At 39.6% G+C, this 25,003-nt stretch overlaps 1 protein-coding gene across 2 annotated transcripts in view; it reads left to right on the top strand.

Moving 5' to 3' along the window:
* Positions 1-25,003, top strand: part of LOC101175682 (receptor-type tyrosine-protein phosphatase N2) — a 373,019-nt gene that overhangs the window by 84,481 nt on the left and 263,535 nt on the right. For both annotated transcript variants that reach the window (XM_023965497.1, XM_023965498.1), the window contains 2 exons: positions 1,142-1,228; positions 17,836-17,915. In XM_023965497.1, the coding sequence (XP_023821265.1) occupies positions 1,142-1,228; positions 17,836-17,915 (167 nt within the window). The remainder of the gene's footprint in view (positions 1-1,141; positions 1,229-17,835; positions 17,916-25,003) is intronic.

The raw sequence follows: 25,003 nt of genomic DNA, 5'->3' as shown, positions 1-25,003 counted from the left end.
CCATCCATGTCAGCATCAAAACTTTCCAAAAGCACGCTCCAATCTGTAAAATGTAATCAGTCTCTCAGAGATTCGTTGGCCTCAGGAGTTCACTTTCTGAATGATTTGATAGTTGTAGGCAGCCTCTTCAAAACAGGTTTATACAATGATCTCAGATATATTAAGTTGTGGTCAGACTTTCCCAAGGGAGCCATAGCCAAAGCACTGAATGCCTGTTTGGTGTTCACAAAACAAAGGTCCAGAGTATTATTATGCCTTGTGACATACTGGGTAAAACCTGATAAGTGAGAGCTGCAGTCCACATGATTAAAATCTCCAGATATAGCGATAAGTGCATTGGGTTGCTGCAATAGTGGATGACGGCACACGCGAGTGAACCCTCAGCTCGTGGTGGGATGTAGATGTGGGAAAACTCCCGTGGCATATAATATGCTTATAAACTGACTGCTAGAAGCTCCACATCTCGACAAGACCGTACGTCTTTTACGGTGACGTGACCGGGATGGCACGATTTGTATATTGTACAAGTCCCCCACCTTTTGTTTTTGCTCACTTTTCCAAGTCTCTGTCCGCTCGCACCATGGTATTGCCGGGCAAGTTGACACAAGAATTAGTGATATTGTCCGTTAGCCATGTCTCTGCAAAACAATACAGGCTGCACTCACTGTAAATCCTGTCGGTTTTCACAAGGGCCTCCAGCTCCACACATTTGTTCAGGAGAGAGTTTACGTTCCTCATTAAAATGGAAGGTAGAAACGGCTTGTATCTCCACCTCCTAGCATTTAACTTAGCTCCAGCACACCACTGAAGGGTTCACAGGGCGCTTTAATGGGCTTGGAATTGATTCCTCATTACAGTTCTTCCTTGAATTCTTGTATTTTGAGAAATTAAGTCAAAGGCATCGTAGCATACTATACTTTACATAAACTCACATTAAAATATGATAAATTTGGCTCCTACACATCTTAATCATAATGTTTAAATCAATTTCAGTTTTGGTTTGATAAAGGTTACTTGAAAGGTTATAACAATGATAACAAATTACATTAAAATCAGTTGTGTTTTTCTATGTACCATGTTCTCCTTTTCCTTTATCTTTGTCTATCTCATAATCAAACCCTTTGTTCTTTCTCACCATCAGCCGGCTTCAAACTGATGAAGGCCTCCACCTGATGGAGATTTTGGCTCGACGCGCAAAAATCCAGATGACCAACTTTGCAGAGCTCCTGTACGTATGACTGCTTTTTATTTGATAACTTGTCAGTTTTGCTAGCAGGACACCTTCTCCTTCCGGTGTGATGAAGAGTTTGGTCTTAAAATTCTGGCTTTTAGCTTTTTTTTTACATTAAAAAGCAATCCCAAAATGACACACCTTTTGATGTTTGTGCTCCAACTTTGAAACACTAGAAAGCAAATAAGAGACTTAAAATATGATGGGATCAAACACTACATCGTGACCAAATATTCCAGGTGTGTATCAATATTATTGTTTTAGTTTCTTTACAGTAAGACCCAGAAGAAATGTTGCCGAATAAATCTCTTATTTTAAAAATGTGAGAAACTCATGAATGCAGCACAGCAACATCTTTAACTGAATTGCTGCATCTAAAGCCTCGTTTCCACCGAGCAGGACAGTCCAGTCTGACCCGGAGGTCATTCCCCAGCTCATATTTTCTGCTTGGCTTTTGGTACATCAAATATGCAATGCATTTAATTCAATTCTATTTTATTTACATAGCTCAATATCAAAACAATAGTCATCTCAATCGGCTTCATACCTGTAATTTTATAGTAAACCTAAAATCATAAGGATCGTGTAGTCAAAGAATTTAATAGGTAAATTCTAAACTGAACTAACTAAACAGACTAAACTACACTGGGCATCCCTGCCCTTAGACCCTCCTTTGTGGTAAGGAAAAACTCATTTAAAAAAAAAAATGGTTTCTGGGAAAAAAAAGAAAGAAGAAACCTCAGGGGTGTCCACATGAAGGAGGGATCCTCCCCCAGGGAAGGACAGGCGATTTACCAGAACTCTCAGAGAAGGATTGGCTTATCTAACTCTACAACTCCATGTTTAAATAGTCCAGCAGATGGGCTTCATCTAGATAGAGTTGGGGAAGGCGGGGGGCGCGCCGCTGCTGCTGCGGTGGGGGTCTTGGTGCGGGGATGGCTGGGTACTCTCCCTCCTTCTTTTTACATTCCATCATCCACTTTAGAAGAACATAAAGACCCATTCGAACACAGGTGCTATCTCACCTTTGCACAAATAGTTTGAGTGATTAAATGAAATATTTCACATGGGTCGGTCCGAATGTATAATTATGCGTGAGTGAACATCAGTTGTATTGTGCACATGTTGACATGTTTTCTATGTGGGCATTTTTGGACCCCACAGGTATTTTTGTGGCATTTGGGTGTATGTGTGGGCAGTCCCCACCCCGTTTTGGATTTATATTACTTTTAAACCTGACTATAATGATTGTAAACATCGAGCAACGTGTTGCCTTATGATGCTTCACGCTTCTACCCCCCCTCCTCTTTAATCACCCTCCTACCCACCAGACATCCCTCTCTCTTCTTCCCTTCTTTTCTTTTCCGTCCGGTCCAACAAAAAACTGTTACAGATATGAGTAAGATGAATAAAGTTTAGCCTAAATTACAAAAGGGGTTTATTTAAATAGTGTGTCAAATGTTTTTTTTATAACCCCTATTGTAATAGTAATATATGTCCAACACAAGAGGCTTTCAGCTCTCATCTGTCTGCTCAGCTGTTGGACAGGTTAAAAAAAAGACGAGACAAGTTAAAAGAAAAAGATTGGCATAGTGTAGGCCCTCTAACCTCTGTAACAGTAACAGTCCGCTTTGACCTTTTTTTTTTGCGGGACATGCTTAGCTAATAATGCAATATTACTATGAATGACAAGAATGATTTATTGTGGTACACATTTTTACAGAGGTTGCATTTTTGCAGGTTGCATTTTTTCCATATTTTTCAGACTATAAGTTAGTCCAGGATATAAGTCGCTGATGCCGTAAAATGCAATGCTAAGTTGGACTTTTGGGAGAAATATATTTATCAAAATACAACAATAACGAACAATTCGTCTCGAACGGCAAATCGTAATAACGTTATCGATAACAATAGACTGAATTTATACATAACCGTGACCATAACCTTGTTTAACTTCATGAAACATAGGAGGAATCTAGTATATCAGCGCAACGTATGAAAAATTATTCAGATAATTATATCATAAAGAATGTGCTACCAAGTCAACTAAACTCTTTATATCACTTGAAATTACTACATTTGTTGATTTCTTCATCCTGTGTGTTGCTTTGGAACAATTACACCAAGGTCAGCACTTCTTCTGTGTTGCTGTCAGTAGTAAATAGTGATACACACATCGACAATGCTATCTAGCGCTTCATGCTTTTCAATAATTTTTTTAAATCTCATATAAGTCGCATCAGAGTATAGGTCACACCCATGGCCGGACTAAGTAAAACATGAAAAATACGATAAAGACAATTTGTTTGGTAATTCACAGAGGTTGTTCCCTGTAATTTAATGTGCAAACAGATTTGTGTCCTTACAACATGTCAAATACAAGTACAGACACGCACAAAGCCAATGCAGTTTACTTTGTAGAGAGAGCTTAATCTCAATATATTTCAATCCCACAACTTTCCTCGTAATGTCACAATTACTCTGAACAAAAAGCTTTTTAAGCTGTTGGGTAGCTAAGCTGTGAAATAAAAGTATGTCTTCTTTTAAAAATAACGTCTGCAATAAAACAAATACAAACAATTTCATCCATAAACTGGGAGAAAAAAAAACATAAAACAGATGCCAAAGTCTACCAATGACTCAATGTCCAAAGTGTGCTTTACTTTTTCCAACAACAACCATTTTTTTCACCTGCCGACTCAAGTGGGCGGCAATTTTTTCAAATGGCGAAACATCACATACGTATAGTGTTCAAATATTTCTATTAGAAGATGAGAAGCATTGGCTCCTCCACAGTTACCCCCGGCATGTCGGATCACAGAGGGCAAACTGGCTGGATCAAAGACTTTAAAACTAGAAGAAAGGAAGAGAAAGTGCCCCTCACGGAGCAGGAATCCAATGACATGGCCTGATTTTCATAATGTAATATCTTTTTTCATTCACTTCTTGGAATGCGGGGAGTAAAAAAGCAATGGGCTCAGTTTGCTCAAGTTATTGACACCTTGACATAAAACCCGCTCACTGGAGTCATTTATTAATGAGACTGAACTCGGCTTGAACCTATTCCATCGTTTGCGACTCACTGTGTACTCATTGCTTTCTTCACGTGTCCATCTGTTCTTTCTTTGCTTCCTTTTTCATTTTTTTCCCTAGTTTGTCTCAGTTTTATTGTGGCGTCTCTTCCGTGACAGGACAGGGAAGGTCGTCTTTGGGATAAGAGACACCAGTTTTGATAAAGTGAAGGCAGTGCACATCTATTCACCGGCTTTCCAGCAGGAAGGGGGGGGTTTGCAAAGCGGCAGTGTCAGAATGAAAGAGTTAGAATATGATTTCACCCTTAAGCCCAAGACTAATTTTTGAGATTTCCACTTGAGAAAGCAATGGCTGATCTAACAACCAGAAGGCCAAAGTAGGGACCCCGGGGCTCCATGGATAAGAGACGTATGGGAAAAATCCTGAAACACATTAAATCTCTTCTTCATCGCCTGAACTGAATGACTTTTGATGGACCAGAAAAAAATGGAAATTGTGGCTTTGGATCAAGAATGAGATATTGGTGTGAATATAATGGGATCTTTTATTTTTATTTATTTTTTAACCATGGTTTTTTAGATCATATATGGTGCTCTCCAAAATATTTGGCAGTTGTCTTCATGTAACACATTTTTTAAGATTTCATGGAAAAATTACATGAGTTTGCAGGATAAATCTAAATGATTAAGTAGGATTGCTGCAGATTTTGTTTCCATTTAAATTAAACATTAGAATAGTTGGATCACTCTGCATTGGTGGCATATTAACGATAGTTTAATAGCCATAAAAAATCCCAATCTGACTAAATAAGAAATTAGCCTTTTTTTATTTTATTTCATCCTGTGCTGCATTTTACAGAACATGGACTGGAAACCCCCAGGCTCAATATAAGAAAAACAAAGGTAGTGTTATGCCCTTTTTATGTCGAGGGGAAAGTAGGAACATAACATAAAAGATAAGAACAAAAGATTGTCTCTATGAAAATTAACTAATTTATTTACAAGAAAATTACAAAAAAGCAGTAACTTAAAAAAGGTGAAGCAAAAAGGCTTCAGGGTGAACCAAGGCCAAAACAACAAACAAAACCCCACCTATAATCCCAAAAAACGTCTTACCCCAACTGAAAGAAGAGGGAAAACAATGACAAAACCACGGTAACCTCCCTGGACTAACGTAAATGGGAGCAAATGTGCACTAAAGAAAATGGCAGTGCACCTCTACAGCTACACTTTTAACTATAAGTCACACTAAACAAAAAATAATCCAGAGCTGGCAGCTCGACTATCGATCTGTCAAAGCGGAAGCGTCACCGGTGGAGTATCGAGCGTTCGCTTCAGATTGAGTTTGACTTTCCAAATGAAGTTTCATTTCATCACTAGTGTGTTGGAGAATGCCGACCATTCGTGCGAGTTTGGAATTCACAGCGGGGTTATCAGTATGTCCGTTCTTATAGAGAGAAGTCGCTTATCCTGTGTTTGTGGCATTAAGAGAGTAGTGATGAGTCGGTCGCGGATATATATTTTTCTCTATACACGTGTTTCACTCGCAGCAGATGCACGTGAACTGAGCACAAGGAAGAGAGACAGAGTGACCGAGAAAGATAGACAAGTGCGACAAGAAAGAAACTACAGAGACTGTGACCTGACATGGGTAAAAAAAATAATTAATTTGTTCCCAGGAAATAATAATTTATTCACACTAAAGAATAAATCATGTGATAAACCATTCATAAACATGGATCTGAGCAATGCTTGGATTTACAACAAATACCTTCACATTCCTGTCATATATATGTTTATTTTAAAAAGCTCTACGAAGCATCAGTAATCAGCTCTTCATGTCTGGGTTCATTTAACCCTTGTGCTATCCTAGGCACTTTAACATTGGGAGTTGGGTCATCTAGACCCGCTAGACAGTGCTCTGAACCTTTTTTCTTCAATGATTTGTGATCTTCACTGGTGTCCATGGATTACATGAAATCTTTCCACCTTTATCCACCTTTGTCATGGTAGGGAGAACACGTCAATGTAAGGGTGGGGTCATCTAAGATAGCACAAGGGTTAGAGTCTCTTCCAGTACACACTCCATCCTGCCGCAAAAGCCGCTTTTCACCGCTACTTCCGTGTCTTCGTGACCTACATTAATTCAAGAGGGGAAAAATAAAAACAAGAATCAAACTAGGTGATCTATTAATTATTGTCTCGATAAAATTAAATAAAAATGTCATAAGATTTAGGAGGCCCGAGCTGGCTGCTTCCCCATACCGCAAGGACTCTCCGTCTGCTGGCCAGCCAGCTGCCCGGCATCATTGATGTTTCCATTGACTACAGCGAGGTTATTGCTACTCCGAAGGGCTGGCGGATGACGGACAGAGTCAGCCGCTGTCTGCCACTGGAGCAGCATAGCGAACTCCGGCGGGCAGCGGAGCGAGTTTTGGCCGGTGTAGGTACCATAACCATTCAGCCTGCAATAACCGTTCGGGGTCCTTTCGGCTGAGGATAAAGTCACACTACGGTAACCCCACTTGGACAAACTAAGTAGTGTCAAGATCTGCTCGGGATCCTACATATTTTCATTTTCACGTTTTATTTTGTAACCTAAAGTTCTTTTCCCTCATAAGTTGTGTCTGACATTATTCTTTGTAGTGTTTATAGAGAGATTTTGCCACAACTCACTTTGTGAAAGCTAACAGGTCTCTGAGCAGAGCAGCTGGAGTCTCGTAGCTTCGTGTTTGCAGGCAGGGAAGGTGCTTTGTTACGGTGTGCGGTCCGGAGAATTATTCGGAACGCAGTCCGTATGGCAGGAATGCAATTAATAATAATCATAACAATAATAAAATTACGTTTAGAAGATCATCTCGCTCTATGTCGGAGGTCTATTTGTTTACAACAGACTTCATAATATCTATGGCAGTATTGTAATTTGTTCAAACCAGTCACTATCTGATACGTCATCGGACCAACGGACAGCCAATCACACAATGTGACGTCAGCACTAGTCCCAGGACCCCGAAGGACCCCGAACGGTTGTCGTAGGCCGAATTGTTATGGTACCTACACCGGCAGTGGAGTGAGTTGTTGCAGTGTTTTGTGTTGTTTCACTTTAAATTTGTTTAAAAGGAAAAATATTTAAGAAATTAAATAGCTGTAAGTTGATTCATAGCTTCTTTTTGTATTTTATTGTTTGTTTTTTATATTTTATCTGCAGTTAATAAATAAAAGCATATTCATATAAACCACATATTGAGAAAAAACAAGTTTTTTAGTATTAACAATTCATTATGTGCATAATATTATATTATTCATAACAGATTAAATAAAGCAGCAAATATAATCTGAAAAGCTGATTGGGAGATGAAAGAGTCATTTTATTTACTTACATTTGCAATCAGACATTGATTTACAAACATAACAGTTTGTTTATAAATATTAATATATAAAATATATGAATGTTTTTTATACTTATCTTGCAAACCAACAGTATTTGCTTTACAATATTTTACACAGGTAATTTCATTACACGACAACTACATTAGGATTATTTAAAAACGAAATAGATTCTGGAAATCCTAAAAGTCTTATTTCTACACATGACTTGACACATAATGACTCTTTAATGACTTGCTGGTCTTTTTTGCTCCATTCTGATGCAATTTTGTAGTCTGATCAATAGATGTCAGTAGTTTCATTGTGTCAAATGCTTTACAACCTTGAACCATTTCAATACAATTGGATTCATTTAGGTTCAGTGGTTCAGAAAGCTTTGGTTTCTCCATCACTAGTTCTCATTGGAACCCGGTCAATGACAGGATACAAAAAATCTCTTAATGAACTTTAAAAATGAGTGAAACGATGCCATTTATTTTCCAAAGCTTGTTGCAGCTCCTTGTATTTTAATTTCTGCACTAATCTGCACAACACAGGTCAAAGTCAAATGGTGAAGAAAGCCAAACTGGACTGAATCCATGCTGCAGCAGAGCTCCCTTCTTGAGGGCTGGAGGTCCACACAGTGCTTTAACGGCTGCCTCTGTCAGCTCTGGTCCAATGGGAAGCCACATTTTTCGTTCACCACACCTGAAACTGATCAGAAAGACAGACACACAAGGATCCACAAAAAACACAGAGGTCCCACTCTGATACAATAATGAAAAACAAAAAAACAACAAAAAGAAAACAGAACTAATGTGGCCACAGTAGTGACAGCAGGGAATGAGATAGCATAGATCAGGGGTTGGCAACCTTTACCGCTCAAAGAGCCATTTGGATCAGTTTCTTACAGTCCTGAGAGGCCACAAAACTGGCAAATGTGTCATTATTAACTAGCAGTTAATCCGCTTCTCCAATAGATTTGTGTAAGCAACTTTTTTCTCATTTCGATCAGGATGTTCTTGGGCAAGGGGTCGATCTGTACGGGTTCTGGGGGGTTTTGGGTCATAGGGAGGATCGACTGCAGCATAAGGGGAGCGCAGGTGTGTCTTGCAGTTCCTGTGACATTTGTATGCCCACGTCTTTTTTTACTTTTAGTTTTTATAGCCTTGCACGGTCAGGGCTGACATACATCTCTGACCTTTTAACCCCATACTGTTCAGGATGATCCTTGAGGTCAACCAAAATCTCCTAAGCATTCCAAATCCTGCTTTTAGACTAAAGGAGATCTTTCCTTTCACGCTGTCGCTCCTCGTCTTCGGAACTCCCTCTCATTGACTCTGTTGAGTGTTTTAAATCCCAGGTCAAGACGTTTTTATTCAGGAGAGCTTTTAGTGGATTTTAGTCCTTGTTTTACTGTGTTTTATTATGTTTCAACTTTTATAATTCTTATTGGATTTTCTTACCTCCTTGTGTTTTGGTTTGATTTATGCTGTCTTTTTGTGAAGCACTTTGCAATTATTTCTTGGTAAAGTGCTATAGAAATAAAGTTATTCTATTCTATTCACCTCAAGAGAAATCATGAAAATGGAACGTACCATTGTCGTGTCTGTGGTAGGTGTATTGTGAGGTATTTACACGTCTAATCTAATGGAAGTTCCACGCACTTATGACGTATGGATGTTGCTGTCATATGTTGTCCTTACACCATTCTTTACTCGTTTTAAGGTGCGAGTGTGTGTATCACCCTTACTTACCCTCGCATGATGTTGAAGTGTTCCCTATGACCTGTTGCTGATGCTCATAGGAAGAATGTGTATGAACATTTTTGCTCTTCAGCCTCACTGAGCAGTGTAGAACTTTGATATTTCCTGTGCAGGTTTGCCCATTTTTCGCCTGCAGGAAGCTAATTTACGCCCGTAAGGGCAGTTCTGGATTTCTCTTCTCTGTCACACTTTGGTAGCTCTTTAGTTGGTCAGAATTTATCTAAGTTGCTAGGCAACATCAAGGCAAGTTTGAACAAAAAGACAGCTGTATTTAACATTTTATGAGAAAACACATTATTATAAAGTTAGCTGCAAGCTTTTTTTTTAAAGCAGCTTGGAAAGAGTATCTACAATATACAAAGATTTGGGGTCAATTCTCTAAAAGAAGGGCAAAGAAAGACGCAAGACATATTCAAGCTCTGGAAAATACAAAAAATCGACAACATGAATTTGAAAGTGTCAGAGTTTCAATTAGGATCATCAGGAGCAGTTTATTGTCCCCCTCAACGCTGAAATGGGATTTAAGCTTTTTGGTCTGTGCTGGCAGGTGTGGATTTGGTGTGCAGCATTCACACACATACCTACACACATTGCAGACCCCTCTGCCCAGTACAGTTGTTCATTCAGCCTCACGTTGCACTGCTAGGATTTCGTATTGAGTCCCTGGGTGGCCCATACTGTTCGCCTGTCCTAATGCACCCTTTGTCTTTGTTGGGAATGGAGGGGGGGCTCACACTGGGAAGGTTGATGGATTGGAGGCAGAGAAAGAGACAAGAGGAGATATAGCTACAGGGAGGCGAGGAGAAAGCCGGGGTCTCTTTTGTTGTGTGCACAGTAAAAGCCCAGCAGGGGGAGCCGGCCTGACAATTTGTCAGCGATTTTCCAAGACCACCTGCCTCTCTTCAGCGTGGCAAAAAGAGTCACATTCAGGAGGCCTATGAAGCTCTCAGACTGAGGTGACACTGCTGATTTTCCCAGAATACCTGAAGCTGCTTCCCAACCACTTGATCAGAACGCTTTATTAACCACCAGGGGTCTTAGATGTCAGCTCTTACAGCTCTGACATTTAAATTAGATAGCTTCTATTTTTCACTTTTTCCTTCCTTTTTTTCTATGTTATAAATTAGTTTGATAAAGACAATATAACGTCAGTGTAATTACATTATGTTCTCTTGTCTTTAGGATTTTACACAAATGGAGAAGGGGGGGTCTCATTTGGATTTGGAATTGGTAATTTCAAGCAATCAAAGCAAAAATAATTAAAGAAAAACAGGAGTTTATATATATATATATATATATATATATACACACAGATATATCAAAGATAGGGTGATTAGTCAACATTTTTTTCGAAATTATGCTTATATCCACACATACATTATTAAATAATTCAATTGTTCCTCTTAATCCTACATAAACCTATTATCTCTTTTGCTTACAGCACATGACATAATGAAACTATTAAGATCGTCAAAAGGAGTTCAATAGATTGCTTGAAAGGGAGTGGGAGAAGCGCTTGAAGACCTGGGACTGTATAATGCTTTGCTTTACTTATTTTTTAATTTTTTTTTAACCAAATTGTCATTATCCAGTTCTTAACCTCTGATCAGTTATATATAGTTTATCAACACAGATTTAGGTCATAAAAAGATTCCATAAATATCAATAAATCACATGACAAAGATTAGGTAATTAATGATTATGTAAGGAGACATAACAATATATCAAACATCATTTATAAGATATGCAGATCAATTATCCAAAAAATGTGCTAATTATTTCACATTAGAAAAATATCTATATAAAACGGCATATTAAAAAAAAGTTTTACAAATGACATATTTGATAATAATCAAAACAAAGTGTTGTGATACGATTAGAAACCAATTACTTTAATCGATAATTAATCATCAAGAATTGACTGTGTGATGCTTTATTTTCTATTTATAGGACCTTGACACAGATGAACCTAGTTACAAATGTGGTTATGATGTAAAACAAAGAGTTCCATATTCTGTTAATTATTCAAGGTTGGTATTCCTACTTCTGCTGTCTGATTAAGGTTTTCTGCACTATAATGTCTGCTTGTCCTTGTCATTCTGCAAACTGTCATCAGTTGAGGTCAATTTGTCTGCAGGTCAGAATTGTCTACTGAAAATCAGGATCACTGTTTACTTTTAGATACAGTGGTGAACCACAGAAACCATAACTTATGGAAAATTATATTTGAATCTTCTATTTATTACTGCATTTGTTTTGCTCAGACGTCTGTGATCAAACACTTTTCAAAGTCTTTCATGTTATTGATGACCAGATCCTTGGGCCGGTCCGGTGGACTCTGTGGTTTAATGAAGAAGTTATAGTATTTCACACAGGTGTTTTACTTTTTTTTTCTGATTCTTGCTTCATCAGAGCTAGTTTGTGTTTTTGTTTTAACATACCTGATATTGATCGCTGGTTTATCAGTGTCCTTTCTCCTGGGGAGCGGATGGGAGGTCTGGATAGTATTTAAATCCTCGGAAATCCTTTAAGACTTGAAACATTGTTCCACTTAATGTTCAACAGTTTTGCCATCGCTCTCACCAGGACCAGAAGCATTGCTTGCATTGCTAGTTGTGATAGCTGCGTTAGCCTTTGCTCAGGGTTTGATCTGTAATCCAGTGATGATCACGTTGTTCATCTTGGAATGTTTTTGGAATGTCATTACTATAGTGCCAGGTCTTCAAGCACTTTTTGGATGTATTTGTTGTTACTTAACGCTTGGTTTTTCTTCGGGGCTGTGGTCAGGTCTCATTTTTGCAGTAGTTCTGTGATGAATCCACTTTTAAGATGCTTTAAGTTGGTGCTGACTGCGGAGACCTGCCGGAATGTGTAAGCTGTCATTGACCCAGAAACAGAAAAGAAAAGATTTAAATCTGGTATAATAAGCTACAAAAGAGGCTTTCAAATTTGAATGAATGTTGAAAATTGTGTCTAATTGTCAGTGAAGTGTTTCCTATTATTCTAAGTGCTCCTAAAAACCTGCTGAATAAGAAAACCAATTGTCTTACCCTTTAAACCACTGTATTTTTCAAAACTATAAGGCAACCTAAAAGTCTTAGTTTAAAAAAAAACAATAGAGGAGGAAGCTGCATTTGTAAAAGGATAGAGAGAGAGAAGAGGATTGTTGTCATGAGTGTTGGATTGAGAGTAGGGACTTTGAATGTTGGAACTATGTTAGGAAAAAGGTAGAGAGTTAGTTGACACGAGGAGGACGGTAGACATAGAGCAAGAAGCTTAGAAGCAGGGTTCAAGTTGTTCTATCATGGTGGAGATGGGAAGAAAAATGGAGTAGGAGTTATCTTAAAGGCAGAGTTTGTTAGGAGTGTTGTGGAGCTAAAAAGAGTGTCAGATAAAGTGAATCTGAAGATAAAAATGGAAAGTGTGGCGTTTATTGTTGTTAGTGAGTATGCCCCAAAAGTCTATGAGATGGAGGATAAGGAGAAATTCTGGTTGGACCTTTATGAAGTGATGATGAGCATCCTTAGAAGTGAGCGAGTCGTCATTGGCACAGATTTCAGTGGACATGTTGGCACAGGAAACAGAGGTGATGAGGAGTTGATGGGCAAGTTTGATATCCAGAAGAGGAATGTTGAATGCCAGATGGCATTGATCTTGCAAAAAACATGGACATGGCTATAGTGAATACATTCTTTGAGAAGAGGCACGGACATATGGTGACATATGAGAATGGAGGTAGAAGCACACATCTACATCATGTGTACTGTAGATAGTGTAATGTGAAGATCCGTGACTGCAAAGTGGTTGTAGGTGAGTGTTTTCCAGACAGCATAGGATGGTGGAGTGTAGGATGACTCTGGTGACAAAGACGATGAAGAAAGAAAGAGCAAAAGCAGAGAAGAGAACAAACTGGTGAAAGCTGAAAAAGGAAGACTTTTAGGTAGCAGTTGAAACAGGCTCTGGGTGGGCAGGAGGTACTCCCAGATGACTGGATAACTACAGCTAATGTGATCAGGGAGACAAGTGCTTGGTGTGTCATCAGGAAAGAAAGTTGATAAGGAGACTTGATGGTGGAATGAAGGAGGTGTACAGAGTATACAGAGTAAGAGGCTAGAGTAGACAGGAGTACAGGGAGTTCCAGCGTAAGGTGAAAGTAGAGGTGTCGAAGGCCAAACAAGGGTCCTATGATGACTTGAATGCTACGTTGGGTAGTAAAGAGGAAGAGACCAACCTATTCTGATTAGCAAGTCAGAGAGCCCTAGATTTAATCACCAACCTAACAAAATAGACCTTTGATGTAAAAGTAACCACCAACAAGCTTTTGCGTTTGTTCAGCAGCTCTAAAACTGTATACTGTATATGCTGCTATACTAGGAGAAAGTGGTTCAGCTCACGATTCTTTTATCTCCTAAACTTTCCGTCATCCCCTCTCAACTTTCCGCATCATGCAGGATCAGCACATTAGCATATTCAGCAGCAAAAGTACCTCCTTTCAAAGTATTTGGTGACCCGTGCAACCTGAAATGCCGAAAAGACAGCTAAACTTCCCCGTTTTAGCTGTTTCCTCTCGGGGCCAAAGCCTGAAAGAGCCGTGGTTCAGCAAGCCCGCAGCAAAACTTCCACACTGGCAACATATGAATCATAAAAGCGAGCCTACACACTGTGGCAGGACACAAAACAAACCTGCAGAGTGACTCACTGCCTCGTTTTTCATTTGGAACAATTCGATACTGATTAGATAATCCTGGCGGTGAGCACTTTCAGCAAAATGGCTGTGAAAATGTTTTTAGCAGCAGCCGTGACCTGGTAGTGGTTGGGAGCAACACGGTGGGCGGGAGGGAAGCGCTGGTGTGGGTGGCATCGCGCAGCCTTTGACTGCAGCTGGCTGTGGGATAATAATGGCTGTTGTGTAACGGTCACAGAGAGTAGACTAAAGGCTTTTCTTTTTTTGTTTTGTTTTAAAAACAGGACCGTTGAGGTGATGTAATGTCTGTCTGTGTTCTGGGGGGGTCATATCGAAGAGCCACCACAAGGAGGAGAGAGTGTGCCTGGAGGGTGGCGGCAGAACTGAGAGCACACAGCATTTATTATTTTCTTTTATGCCTAAATCCTGAACGTCAGGTTTTATTTGTATGCGTCTAACATTTAACATATTTATAAATATGTAAAAAATGTATAAACTGACATAACAAGCTTCATATTACCAGTTATTCTCACATACATGATTAAAACGGAAAGCGTTTCCATCAGCTAGATCAGGTTATTCAGTGACTTCTCTGGGTAGGAGAGGCCGACTGATGGACATGCGGTGAAGTCCATGTGAGTCATTTTTTTTCTTCTTCTTCCTCACACACTGGGATTTTTGCCTGTGCCGCCTGATGAATCACTTCATTGATGTGACAAATACATCAACCTTATTGCTCGGAGGAAAAATAATGGCCAGAAAAATAAGCTGTCGTGTTGTTTTCCTCTGAACACAGTCCAGCAAAGGCGGTCTTTCAGTCATTTTTTACTCCAAGGTTGCGCAGCTATTTTTACAGAGAGCCCCAAAACATGTAACAGAACAAAAAAACAAAACAAAAAAGAGCAACCGAGAATTCACGAGGAGCACCAGCGGACTAAAGTTTGAACATTTAGCTTCATTAAGCTGCCCTCAGTGGATCATTAATTTGGAGCTGCGTAATTTGTTTTATTACACCTCAAATTTTAAAATATTAAATTTCTGCTGCATAAAGAACCTGGTGAGTGGAAATTGGAGCTGGTCGTGTTTTCCTTTGATAGGCTTGCCTCAGAGCACAAAAAAAAACAATTAAAACATTACAATAGTTAGTGAATGAATCAAGGGGAGGCTGGTTGAACCTACCTTGGTTCTTATAAGTACACACGGTTAGGGTTTTACTGTTAAAGTTCTACATCATCCGCTCTCAGCCACAGGTCTGTACTCACCTGTTTGCCCCAGAACCAGAAAACTTAACTTCGGTGTTAATTGAACTTGATAAACTAAGTAAAAGCAATACATTGCAGAAGAAAATGCACTCAGACTTTTAAAGGAGGCCTTTACTGATTTGCCAAGGCACAGTAGAAATGTTCTGTTTTTTGAATAACCCTTCAATGAGTTATTCCCTACAACAGGAAATAGCACACACTATTTGAACTAACGTAACTCTTCAGCAGTGTACATAATTAACATTATTATTAATAATTAATAATTATTAATATTAGTATTTTCACAACCATAGGGCACACTGGGTTATAGGGCGCAGTCTCAGTTACGGTGATTTTTGGGTATTTGACACACACAAAAGGCACACTGGGTTTTATGGCGCGGCCGCGTTTAAACATACCGGTAAAACAGGGATAGTAGTGTGTGTTTTAAAAAAAAGACAGCAAAAGCAAAACTGAGTTGGTTGTGATTTATTTTTTTATTTTTTCAGTCATCAATCAGCATCCAAGAATCCATCAAAGTCCTCATCTTCTGTATCTGAAATGAACATCCGGGATAAATTTCTACCAAACATGCCAGGTTCCCTTTTGTCATTGTCAGAGTCCGTCGCGTTGCCTTGCGGCTCCTCATGAATGATGTGCAATTTGAAAGCAGTGCAAGTAGACATGTTAGCCCAAGCTTCACAATCCATTCACAAATTGTGGTGTAACTCGCCCGGCGCTGCCCCCCACAACAATAACAGTCGTGCCCCGTTGTGCGTATCGCTATTGCGCTGCTCCTGTTCTTCTCGACATTGTGACACACCGGCTGTCGAAAGTCAGGGATGTTCTATGTCACTGTGCTGGCTTCTTTAAAAGAAACTTTTGCCTCATCATTTGGAAAAAAAAAAAATGTAAAAGCTGAACTTTCTCTCTAAACTAATGTTTTATTTACCCTATCGTGACAATCAACACATATACATATATCGCTTTCCTTTGCCGCTGCAGTCAAGGTCTGTGCCGTCTCAGCGTGTTATTACCGTGGCAACACGCTGGAACACGTAACAAATAGTCAGCTTTTTGTGAAAAAAGGATCTAAACCAAAAAAATAACAAGAAAAAAGTACTGAAAATTGATTGAATACTTATTTCTTTTGTAAGTGACCATGGTATAAGCGGGATCATGTTCTTCAAAGTGTGCATTATCTGAAATTAACGCATGCCGTGGAAGTCTGGTTGTTTCCAATACGTTTTTTTGATAATGTACACTTGGTCGGCCAGTAACCCTTACTTATAATTTGAAGGGCTGCAGCTTAAGGGGATCTAAAAAATAGATTATTACTGAAATGCAAATAAAATACTGTAAATTTAAAACACAAGGATACATCCTCCTCACAATTTGACATGAATGATGCTCGTTCTTTTTTAGTAATTTATGGTCTATATGCTACACTAAACATCATAATGAAACTAAAAATACATTTTATATTAAACAATTGTTATGAGAATATTAATCTTCCGTGATTATAACAGAGCAAATATAACTTTTTTTGTGATTATTTACAGTTGGCATGTTCTTTTTATGCTAGTCGTTGTAAAAACTGTCAATTTTTCCATAAACAGAATACTTCCACGACAGTATTTTTCTTTTTTTTTTGTCTGTATAGAATATTTTTGAGGCATAGCGAGAACAGATATTGTGCACAAGAAATGTGCTGGAAAACAAAAAGAGCATTTGTGCAATTTCTGTGTATTATTTTCAGTATTTTGTTGATCCTTTTATACTAATGGTTGAAATGAAAGGGAGTGACCCTGCAGTCTGCAAAATGCATAAAAACACACACAAACAATTTAAATCTATCACAAAAGACTACTCAGATTGTTGTTTTTTTTGTTGCCTTATGATTGGACAACTCTATTAAATATATCATAACATTTAAAATGATTATGCTCTAATAAAGCCATTCTTACAGTAGTGCACAACACATCATGGAGTGAGGCTTTCTAATTTGTCTTCCAGCTGAGCATTGAGTCCGAATTACCACAGGAATTGGAAAGACAAACAAACAAAAGGTTAATGGCATCAGCTCTATGGATCCACATTCCCTTTGTTTCTGTAATAATGTTTAAGGCCAAACAGAGAACAAACACAGCTAAACTCTATCGTGAGTTTAAACAACGTCAGTTTTCGTTGACACATTTTCTCTGAAGCAACGCCCTTCAGTTGATGATCAAAATCCTCTCATCCTGGACGCTTCACTATCTTTTTCCGTACAAATACATGTAATCTGACACATTATATTCAAGAGGTTATCTCTCAGTGACGATGCGGATAGCAACAGCCTAAAGCAGCGCCACCAGTACAAAGACTATTCCTTAAAAATGCAGGTGCTGCCCAGATTTAATGAGCACATCTTCTTTCCTGCTGCGGTCCAAAGATCGACGTCTAGGTCTCCAAGGGATATAAATAAATTCTGAGCGTCCTGTTTTAAAAGCTCTTAAATGTGTGTATTTTGCAGGGTGGTGGGCCCGGCCGTGACCTTCAAAGTGAGCCCCAATGCCCAGAACATCAGCACGGCAGATGTGGCCGGCGTGGCAGGTAGGTTCACCTTGGCTTGGTAATGTTGCCTTTATACTGACAGCCTCAAAGGAAGCCTTTTATTATCTGCTCGCTGTAGCACCTGAGGCCCCCGATGAGCATTTTTCAAAACTGGTGACAGTTCGGTGACGTGTTTGTTGTTTTTTTGAACTCTGTGAGTACTGTGTCATCGCCTCGCTTTCTGTTTTTGGTCAATAAAAAATCTCTTCCTTTGCCTTCAGTCACACTTTCATGAAAAATGGCTCTGCAGGTTTTTTGTTCGTGCAGAAAACGTATACAAAGTAACACCAGTTAATTAATGTGTTTGGGGAATTAGTCAACTCATTATAGCCGTGTGCAGATTTGAAAATGGGATCATAGAAAGCATTTTTCTCACACGCTAACAGAAGCTATTCACCAAACACTAACAGCTTTAGAGAAACCGGGAAGCTAACCAGCCAGGAGACTCAATTTAACAAGGCAACTTATTATCACTGTACTGCTCTCCTTGGGTTATTTGAACTGAGTTTCAGCTTCAAACTGTTATTTCCAGAGAAAGAAAAAAAACCTTCCTTTTCTTTTGTTGTTTTTGACCACAGGAGGCTTGCTTTTTTCACTCTGAATACCCAGCATACAGAGCCCTCGCTCTGTACTGGCCTTCATTAGCTTCCTGGTTTCCCATTTGTTTATGTTTGCTGCATTTCCTCAGTTTTGTTACTCTGAACTTTTCAGTGGGAAAAATACATCGCATTGCACAGCCAGACATACCGCACAGACCTTAATTAAAGCCTCTGCTCGCCTTTACTACCTGATTCTTCTTGGAGCTCTCATTTAATTCAGAACGGCAGCAGAAACCTGATGGAATAACGTGAGTGGCCCTTTCTAAAAGAGATTCACTCACAATCAGAGCAGTTTGTCGTGGGCGGATAAGACACTTTGAAGCACTAATTCTTGTCAAAGCGTAAAATTGTTGAAAGAGTCTTGATCTGTTGCCTTTTTAACTTTAAATATTGATTTCATATGTATTATTCAGTTAAAAAACAGGTGGAACTGATTTGTGGTTTGTCTAAAATCTCAAAAAGTGCAATAGTCCTATGTACATTAAATGTATATTTTTCATTTAGAATTTCTTCCAAGATATTGTTACTTAGTTCACAGGAACACACATTCTGATGCTGCCACTCCCGTGTTTCTCCATTTAGGAGCTATACTTCTGCTGATGCATTATAATAGGATTCCTTAATGACTTGGCTAAGACATTAACAAGCCTTAGTAAAGTGTTTTTGAGCCTTAATAGGACATTTATTAAACATTCATTGGCATTTTTCGGTCTTCCTAATGCCCTATTAATGTTATTAGAGATGCGTATAGACAATTATTAACAGTTCTACAGCCTTAATGGGACATTTACTAGACAAATATTAGCCTCTGTTAATGTCTTACTGAAGTCCTGTTGGTGTTTATCAACTCTTTTTAATGGGTTTTAGTAGCACATTTAGATGTCTTACAAATATCTTACAGGTGATAATAATATGAATTAAATGTCCTTCAAATGCCTTTTATGTGTTCATAAAAGGCTTTTAAGTGGTTAAGTAGTATATTACCTAGAGTTAATTTGTTGTTTTGCATTCCACAATTTAAAGCCTTTATATATAAATCACTTGTAAGTCATTGATTAACATTAACTGTCTTTGTTTAATGAGTGTTTCGCAGCCTCTCAATCTAAATTCTAGGTCATTATTGCCACAAAGAACAATAACGTATGAAGAAATGTACTTGTCTTTAAACTAGATTTTAAATTAATGTTATTATTATGAAGTTTTACCATACTTACTTTAAACAGATTTAAATGTGTGTTTTAAAATTCCTATGCTTTCAATATAACTGGTTAATAGGAAAAAACACAACCTATTTTCACAGCAGTTTGCTTTTTCAAATGGCCAATTTAAAAAAAGATTATAATCTTTTTTCCTAGATTCTTTTTAGGGAGTCAAATTTGGATCAGCTTAAATGAATGAAAATAATAGATTGTAAATTTGGACCAAGATGTTGTAAATTTGAAGAAGAAAAAGACGGAAAATTTCAATACAGTTTTTAACTCCAAAGTACACATTGTAAACTTGAAGGAATTATTGAAATGTGAAAAATAAAATTCTAGAGTTGAAAAAAAAAGTAGATTTTACAGAAATATTCAAAACTTGAAAAAATGTATTGTAAATTTAAAACTTGCAAAAAAAAAGAAAAAATGAAACCTAAAACTGTTACAAAAAAAGTTTATTTGTATTTTCAACTTTTTTTCCATCTCTCCCTCTGTGAAGGTTTGAACTTTTAGAGTTCAAACAAGAAAGAAAAGGGTGAAAATGTTCTTGTCTGTCTGATAAAAGAAAAAAAGTAGAAGCAGCTCAGCAGCGAAAACTTGAAAACTGATTTGAACCTGAAAACTAACTAAAAGCAAAGAGGGTGAAAGGGGAAAGAAATTGAAAATACATACAAACTTTTTTTTAATTTGGTAACAGTCTTAGTAGGTTTAGATTGTCCTTTTATAATTCACAATTATTTTTTTCACATTTTAAATATTTCTTTCAAATTTTCATTTTTTGGTTTTCAAATTTACAATGTCTTGTTTTAAATGTTTCACATTTTTTTTTCAAATTTACAATCTGTTTTCACATGTATTTTAACAGTGTGACATTGTTGGTTGTTTATAACTTGGTAGCATTTTAATCTTTTCATTTTTTTTTATACATATATATTTTTTTAATAAAACCTATATTGGTCATATATATTTATATACTATTCTGCTGCAATAAAGAACTTGAAAGAGACAAAACTTTTGCTTTTTGCTTTGAAATTTGGCTTAAAGAAGAAGTGTATCTATAGACCTTGACAGAAAACATGTGCTACTGTGATGGCTGCACTTTTGGGACTTTCAGACAAGTCCTTGTTCGGCTCTTGGCTACTGAATCAAGTTTGGAAGGGATCCAGCTTGAAGATGAACTTCAAACTGCTGAAGATGTTTTTGTTTTGCAGATCTTTTTAGGAACAGAAGGTGTTGTTGTCATTTGACCATGATGGGCTCCACTTTGGATTGCATGCTTGATTGTACAATTCTACAAAATCGTTCATGTTTGGGAAAATTGGCTGCTTAGGATTCCCAGGATTCCCATTTAAAGAAAAGTTTGTATATGCGGGCAGGGGAGGGAGGGAGGGAGGGAGGGAGGGAGGGAGGGAGCTGTTCAGTATTTGGAAAAAGCCTCCTGTCTGTTCTGACTGAGGAAGGAGTTGCTGCATTTTCTTTGATATAGATTAGTTTGACTTTTTTTTTCTTACAATAGCATGTCAGCATGTCACATATTTGATGGTGGACTATTCTTGTGAACATTGAGTTTGAAAACTGCAAAGTGACAGCAGCTATAGAAAGGTGTTGATGACTCAGACGTGCTTTTAGCTATTTTATTTTCCAGAAGAAAGTTAAGACTCCTATTTCTTTTTCAAGAAACTCCATTTCTGGCGTCTCTGTTCCAGTAGTCTGTAATAATCGTCCAAAGTGAGATGCAGCATTAAGAGCATCACAAAGGAATGTGTGAGTGCTGCAGTGTGAGTCACAGAAATGATTTGAAAGTGTTGATCAAGTGGAAAAACTAAAAACAGAGCGCTGTTTTCCACCACAGACTGTCAGCCCAAGGTGGGGGGCTTTCCTGATCTTCTCTGGGTCTGATTCATTCACACCCGCACACTTCCAGTTAGTAAAACTTTCATAGTTAGTTCACTTTTATTTTTATTTTTTTGCTTATTCCAAGTTGATAATTGCCACCCCACCTCCTCAAACACTCTGTTTCCCTTCCACCCCCCCACCCCCTTTGTGTTCTGATTATGGAACCACTTCTGCGAATGTTGCAGTTCTCATATTTCCGCCCGCCGGCTCCGCCAGGTCACAGATAAGCTCTGATCGCCATTAATGCAAACATTTAAGAGAGCGTGCTCCAGCTGAAATACAGCGCCCTCTCTGCTGAAGTGCAACAGTGTGGGCAGGCCACCTTTAAAGTGTTGTTTGTCATATTTGACTAGAATATCAATCTATTCCAAAGGGTACATTACCCCCACTGTCCGCAGGATTATAGAGCTCTTCTGAAACATTAGGCTTCACACATCGCCTGTAACGATGTCATTTTATCAGCATTTATGGGCGCTTGGCACAGTGTGGGGATGAGAGCGCACCTCTTCTCACACTCAGCTGTTTGGGGGCTATCATGACTTTCAAACACATAAAGCTGTTTGCCAATGTTTACACTGGAAAAGTCTAAGAAGAATCTCTTCTATCTTAAAACTGGTTAGTCCAAAGAAGAATGAACGCAAAGGGATTTGATTGAAATATATACATTATTTTCCATAGTATAAGGTGCACTTAACAGCTTTAAATGAAAACAAACAAACTATCAGTGCGTTTTAAAATCTGAAGCGTATGGATTGATTACTGACGTTGAAGCGATTTCTCCTAAAAAATGCATTTTTAAGAGTAAGTACGTAAGTAAGTATGAAAATAAAGTAACGTTTGTTTTAGTGGTATCATTCTGCTTTATTTGTTTTCTAACTTGTCCTGTCCAGCGATCAGGGAGTCAACACCCTGAGGTAAGTCCAACGGAATGAGCTGTTCCTGAATGCGCGGAGCCAGCCCTTTCATGAAGACATCATACAGCGCCACCGAGTTCCACCCGCTCTCAGCTGCTAGGGTGCGGAATCGGATGGCGTAATCGCAGACAGAGTCCCCCACCTTGGCGTATGATTGTGAGCTCACGGGCTTTATCCCGGCTGGTAGACACCGGGTCGAAAGTGTTCTGAAGCGCCTCCTGGAAGGCTACGAGAGACGAGCAGAGCGGGGAGTCGCGAGCCCACTCAGCCATGGCCCATGCACGAGCCCTCCCCGCTAAATGGGAAATCATGAAGGCGATCTGTCAGAAACAAAGGCATGGGGGGAATGTTCTTGATGGATGGAACAGTCAGTGAGGAAGGGCTTACACAGTCCAGGTTCTCCAGAGTAACGATCGGGAGGGGCGAGCTTGATTTCCTGGCTCCTAGCAGGCATGGAAGTAGGAGGAACCAGGATGGACGCAGAAGGTCCTGGAGGAGGGTTGGTCCAGGGTGAACTTGGGTAGAGACCTGGGGCCTCATTTATAAACGTTGCGTACGCACAAAAGAAGGCGTACGCCACTCTCTACGCAATAGTTGAGATTTATAAAAAGCAAACTTGACGGGAAACCGTGCGGTCCTCCACGCAAGCTCTGACCCAGGCGTACACACAAAAACGGGTGAAATGAGAAATGGCGACACCGTCGGCAGATGGAAGAAACACGTGAAAGTGACAGTGTGTGCCAAATCGTGCTGGCATGTGCTGTGCTACACAATGTGGCACAGCTTAAAAACGTGCCTCTACCCCCTGGCGCTGATTGCTGTGTTGGCCCCGACCCTGAACCCCATCCCCACGCATTTGAGCCATTTGCTGCTGCTGTGCGCCAGCGTTTGGAAGTGATGCGTCGCTTGTAAAGAAAAAGAGGTGTGGAAAATATTATTTATTTAAGAATTCCCTCATCGTGCAGTTTATTTCAGTCAGGGCGATCTTGATTTCGCCCAACTCCTTGGCCACCTCTCTGATTGAACTACTGACTTCCCTCTGCATTTCAAGGACTGCATCGGTGAGGACGCGTCCACTGCTGGAGGGTTGAGAGCCGCGTGCCGTGGAGACGCTGGGGCCAGACGGCTGCTCAGCTGCAGCATCGTAACCACTGGCCCCGCTGGAACACCCAGCAACTAAAATAAAATTGTTCTATATTAATAATCTGTAATTGTGTAGCCTGCATACATGTGACTTGACTGCATTCATTTGAATTATTTCTCTTAGCTGTGTCACCCTGACCCTGGCGCGTCGGCGTCCCCTCCGTCTCAGTCAGGTGACTGAGGCGGAGGAGGACGCCGATAAGGGGGACTTAATAGGGATTCCCCAATAATAGCGGTCAGTTTCTCATCAAGAGGGGTCAGCTCCGGTCCCCCCCCCCCACCCCCCCACGTGGCGGACACACTCTGCCGATGCAGCGCTAGACGTTTTTTTGCCTCGACTTTGATGTCCGATCATTTCTTTCATTTCTTTTTTATTTCGGCCACGGTCCGAGGTTGTGAGGCTACAGCATTTTCGGCGTCTGCCACCGTTTGCCGCTCACGTGCCTTTTTGGCATTAGTAATGCCCACACTGTGCCCCAAACAACTCTTTTCTCCTCTTTTCCACCTCGCCAACGATAACTTCTACTTCACATTGAGTGAAGTTACGTTTTTTTGATTTCCCCTCTGTGTTTGCCATGATTTAGCAAGCCATGAATATTAATTTGTGGGCGTTTCACGGACTATTTATGGGCAACTATGGGCGTGTCATGTAGCCGCAAAAGCTGCGCTACATTTAGAATCGGTTGTGATTTATAAAGGGAAAGATGCGTAGGATGTGCGTGCGCACGGTTTTATAAATCCGAATATTTCTGTGCGTACGCACGTCCTATGTTTCATCCGTACGCCACTTCTGACGCAAATCCTACGCAAAGTTTTATAAATGAGGCCCCTGAACCTTATGGGACGCCAGGGCCTTCTGGAAGTCCTCCTGTTGAGAAAGGCGGGCTTCCAGGTGTTGCAGAATAGCTGTTAAACTACTGCTCTCTGCTGAGTCCATTCTGGCCTGTTTGTACTGACAAGGCAGAACACCGGACTGGACTCAGATGCAGAGCTTAAGGAGGTTTTAATTCTTGGACACAAGAGAATGGCTAGCTTTGACAGGTGATAGCACATGACAAACAGGCACAGGACAAAGGGAGAGACAGGCTTTAAATACACGAGGAGGGGAAGCACAGGTGGGAATGATTCAGGGATGATGAGGCAGTCTCAGGTGCAGGCAAGGCAGGAGGGGGAAGGTCTGGAACGAGAGGTAGGTTGGACTTTCAAAATAAGACATGAAACCCCACACGAGATGACAGGACGCTTGACGAGACATGACAGACACACAGTTAATTTGTCATTTTATAATTTGCACTACATTTGCTGTAAAGCATCAGGTGATTTTCAGGCGGACACTT

The sequence above is a fragment of the Oryzias latipes genome, chromosome 17 (assembly GCF_002234675.1).
Source record: "Oryzias latipes chromosome 17, ASM223467v1".
In the NCBI taxonomy this organism is placed as follows: Eukaryota; Metazoa; Chordata; class Actinopteri; order Beloniformes; family Adrianichthyidae; genus Oryzias; species Oryzias latipes.
Note: the sequence above shows the minus strand (reverse complement) of the source record. Positions and strands in the feature narration are given on the sequence as shown.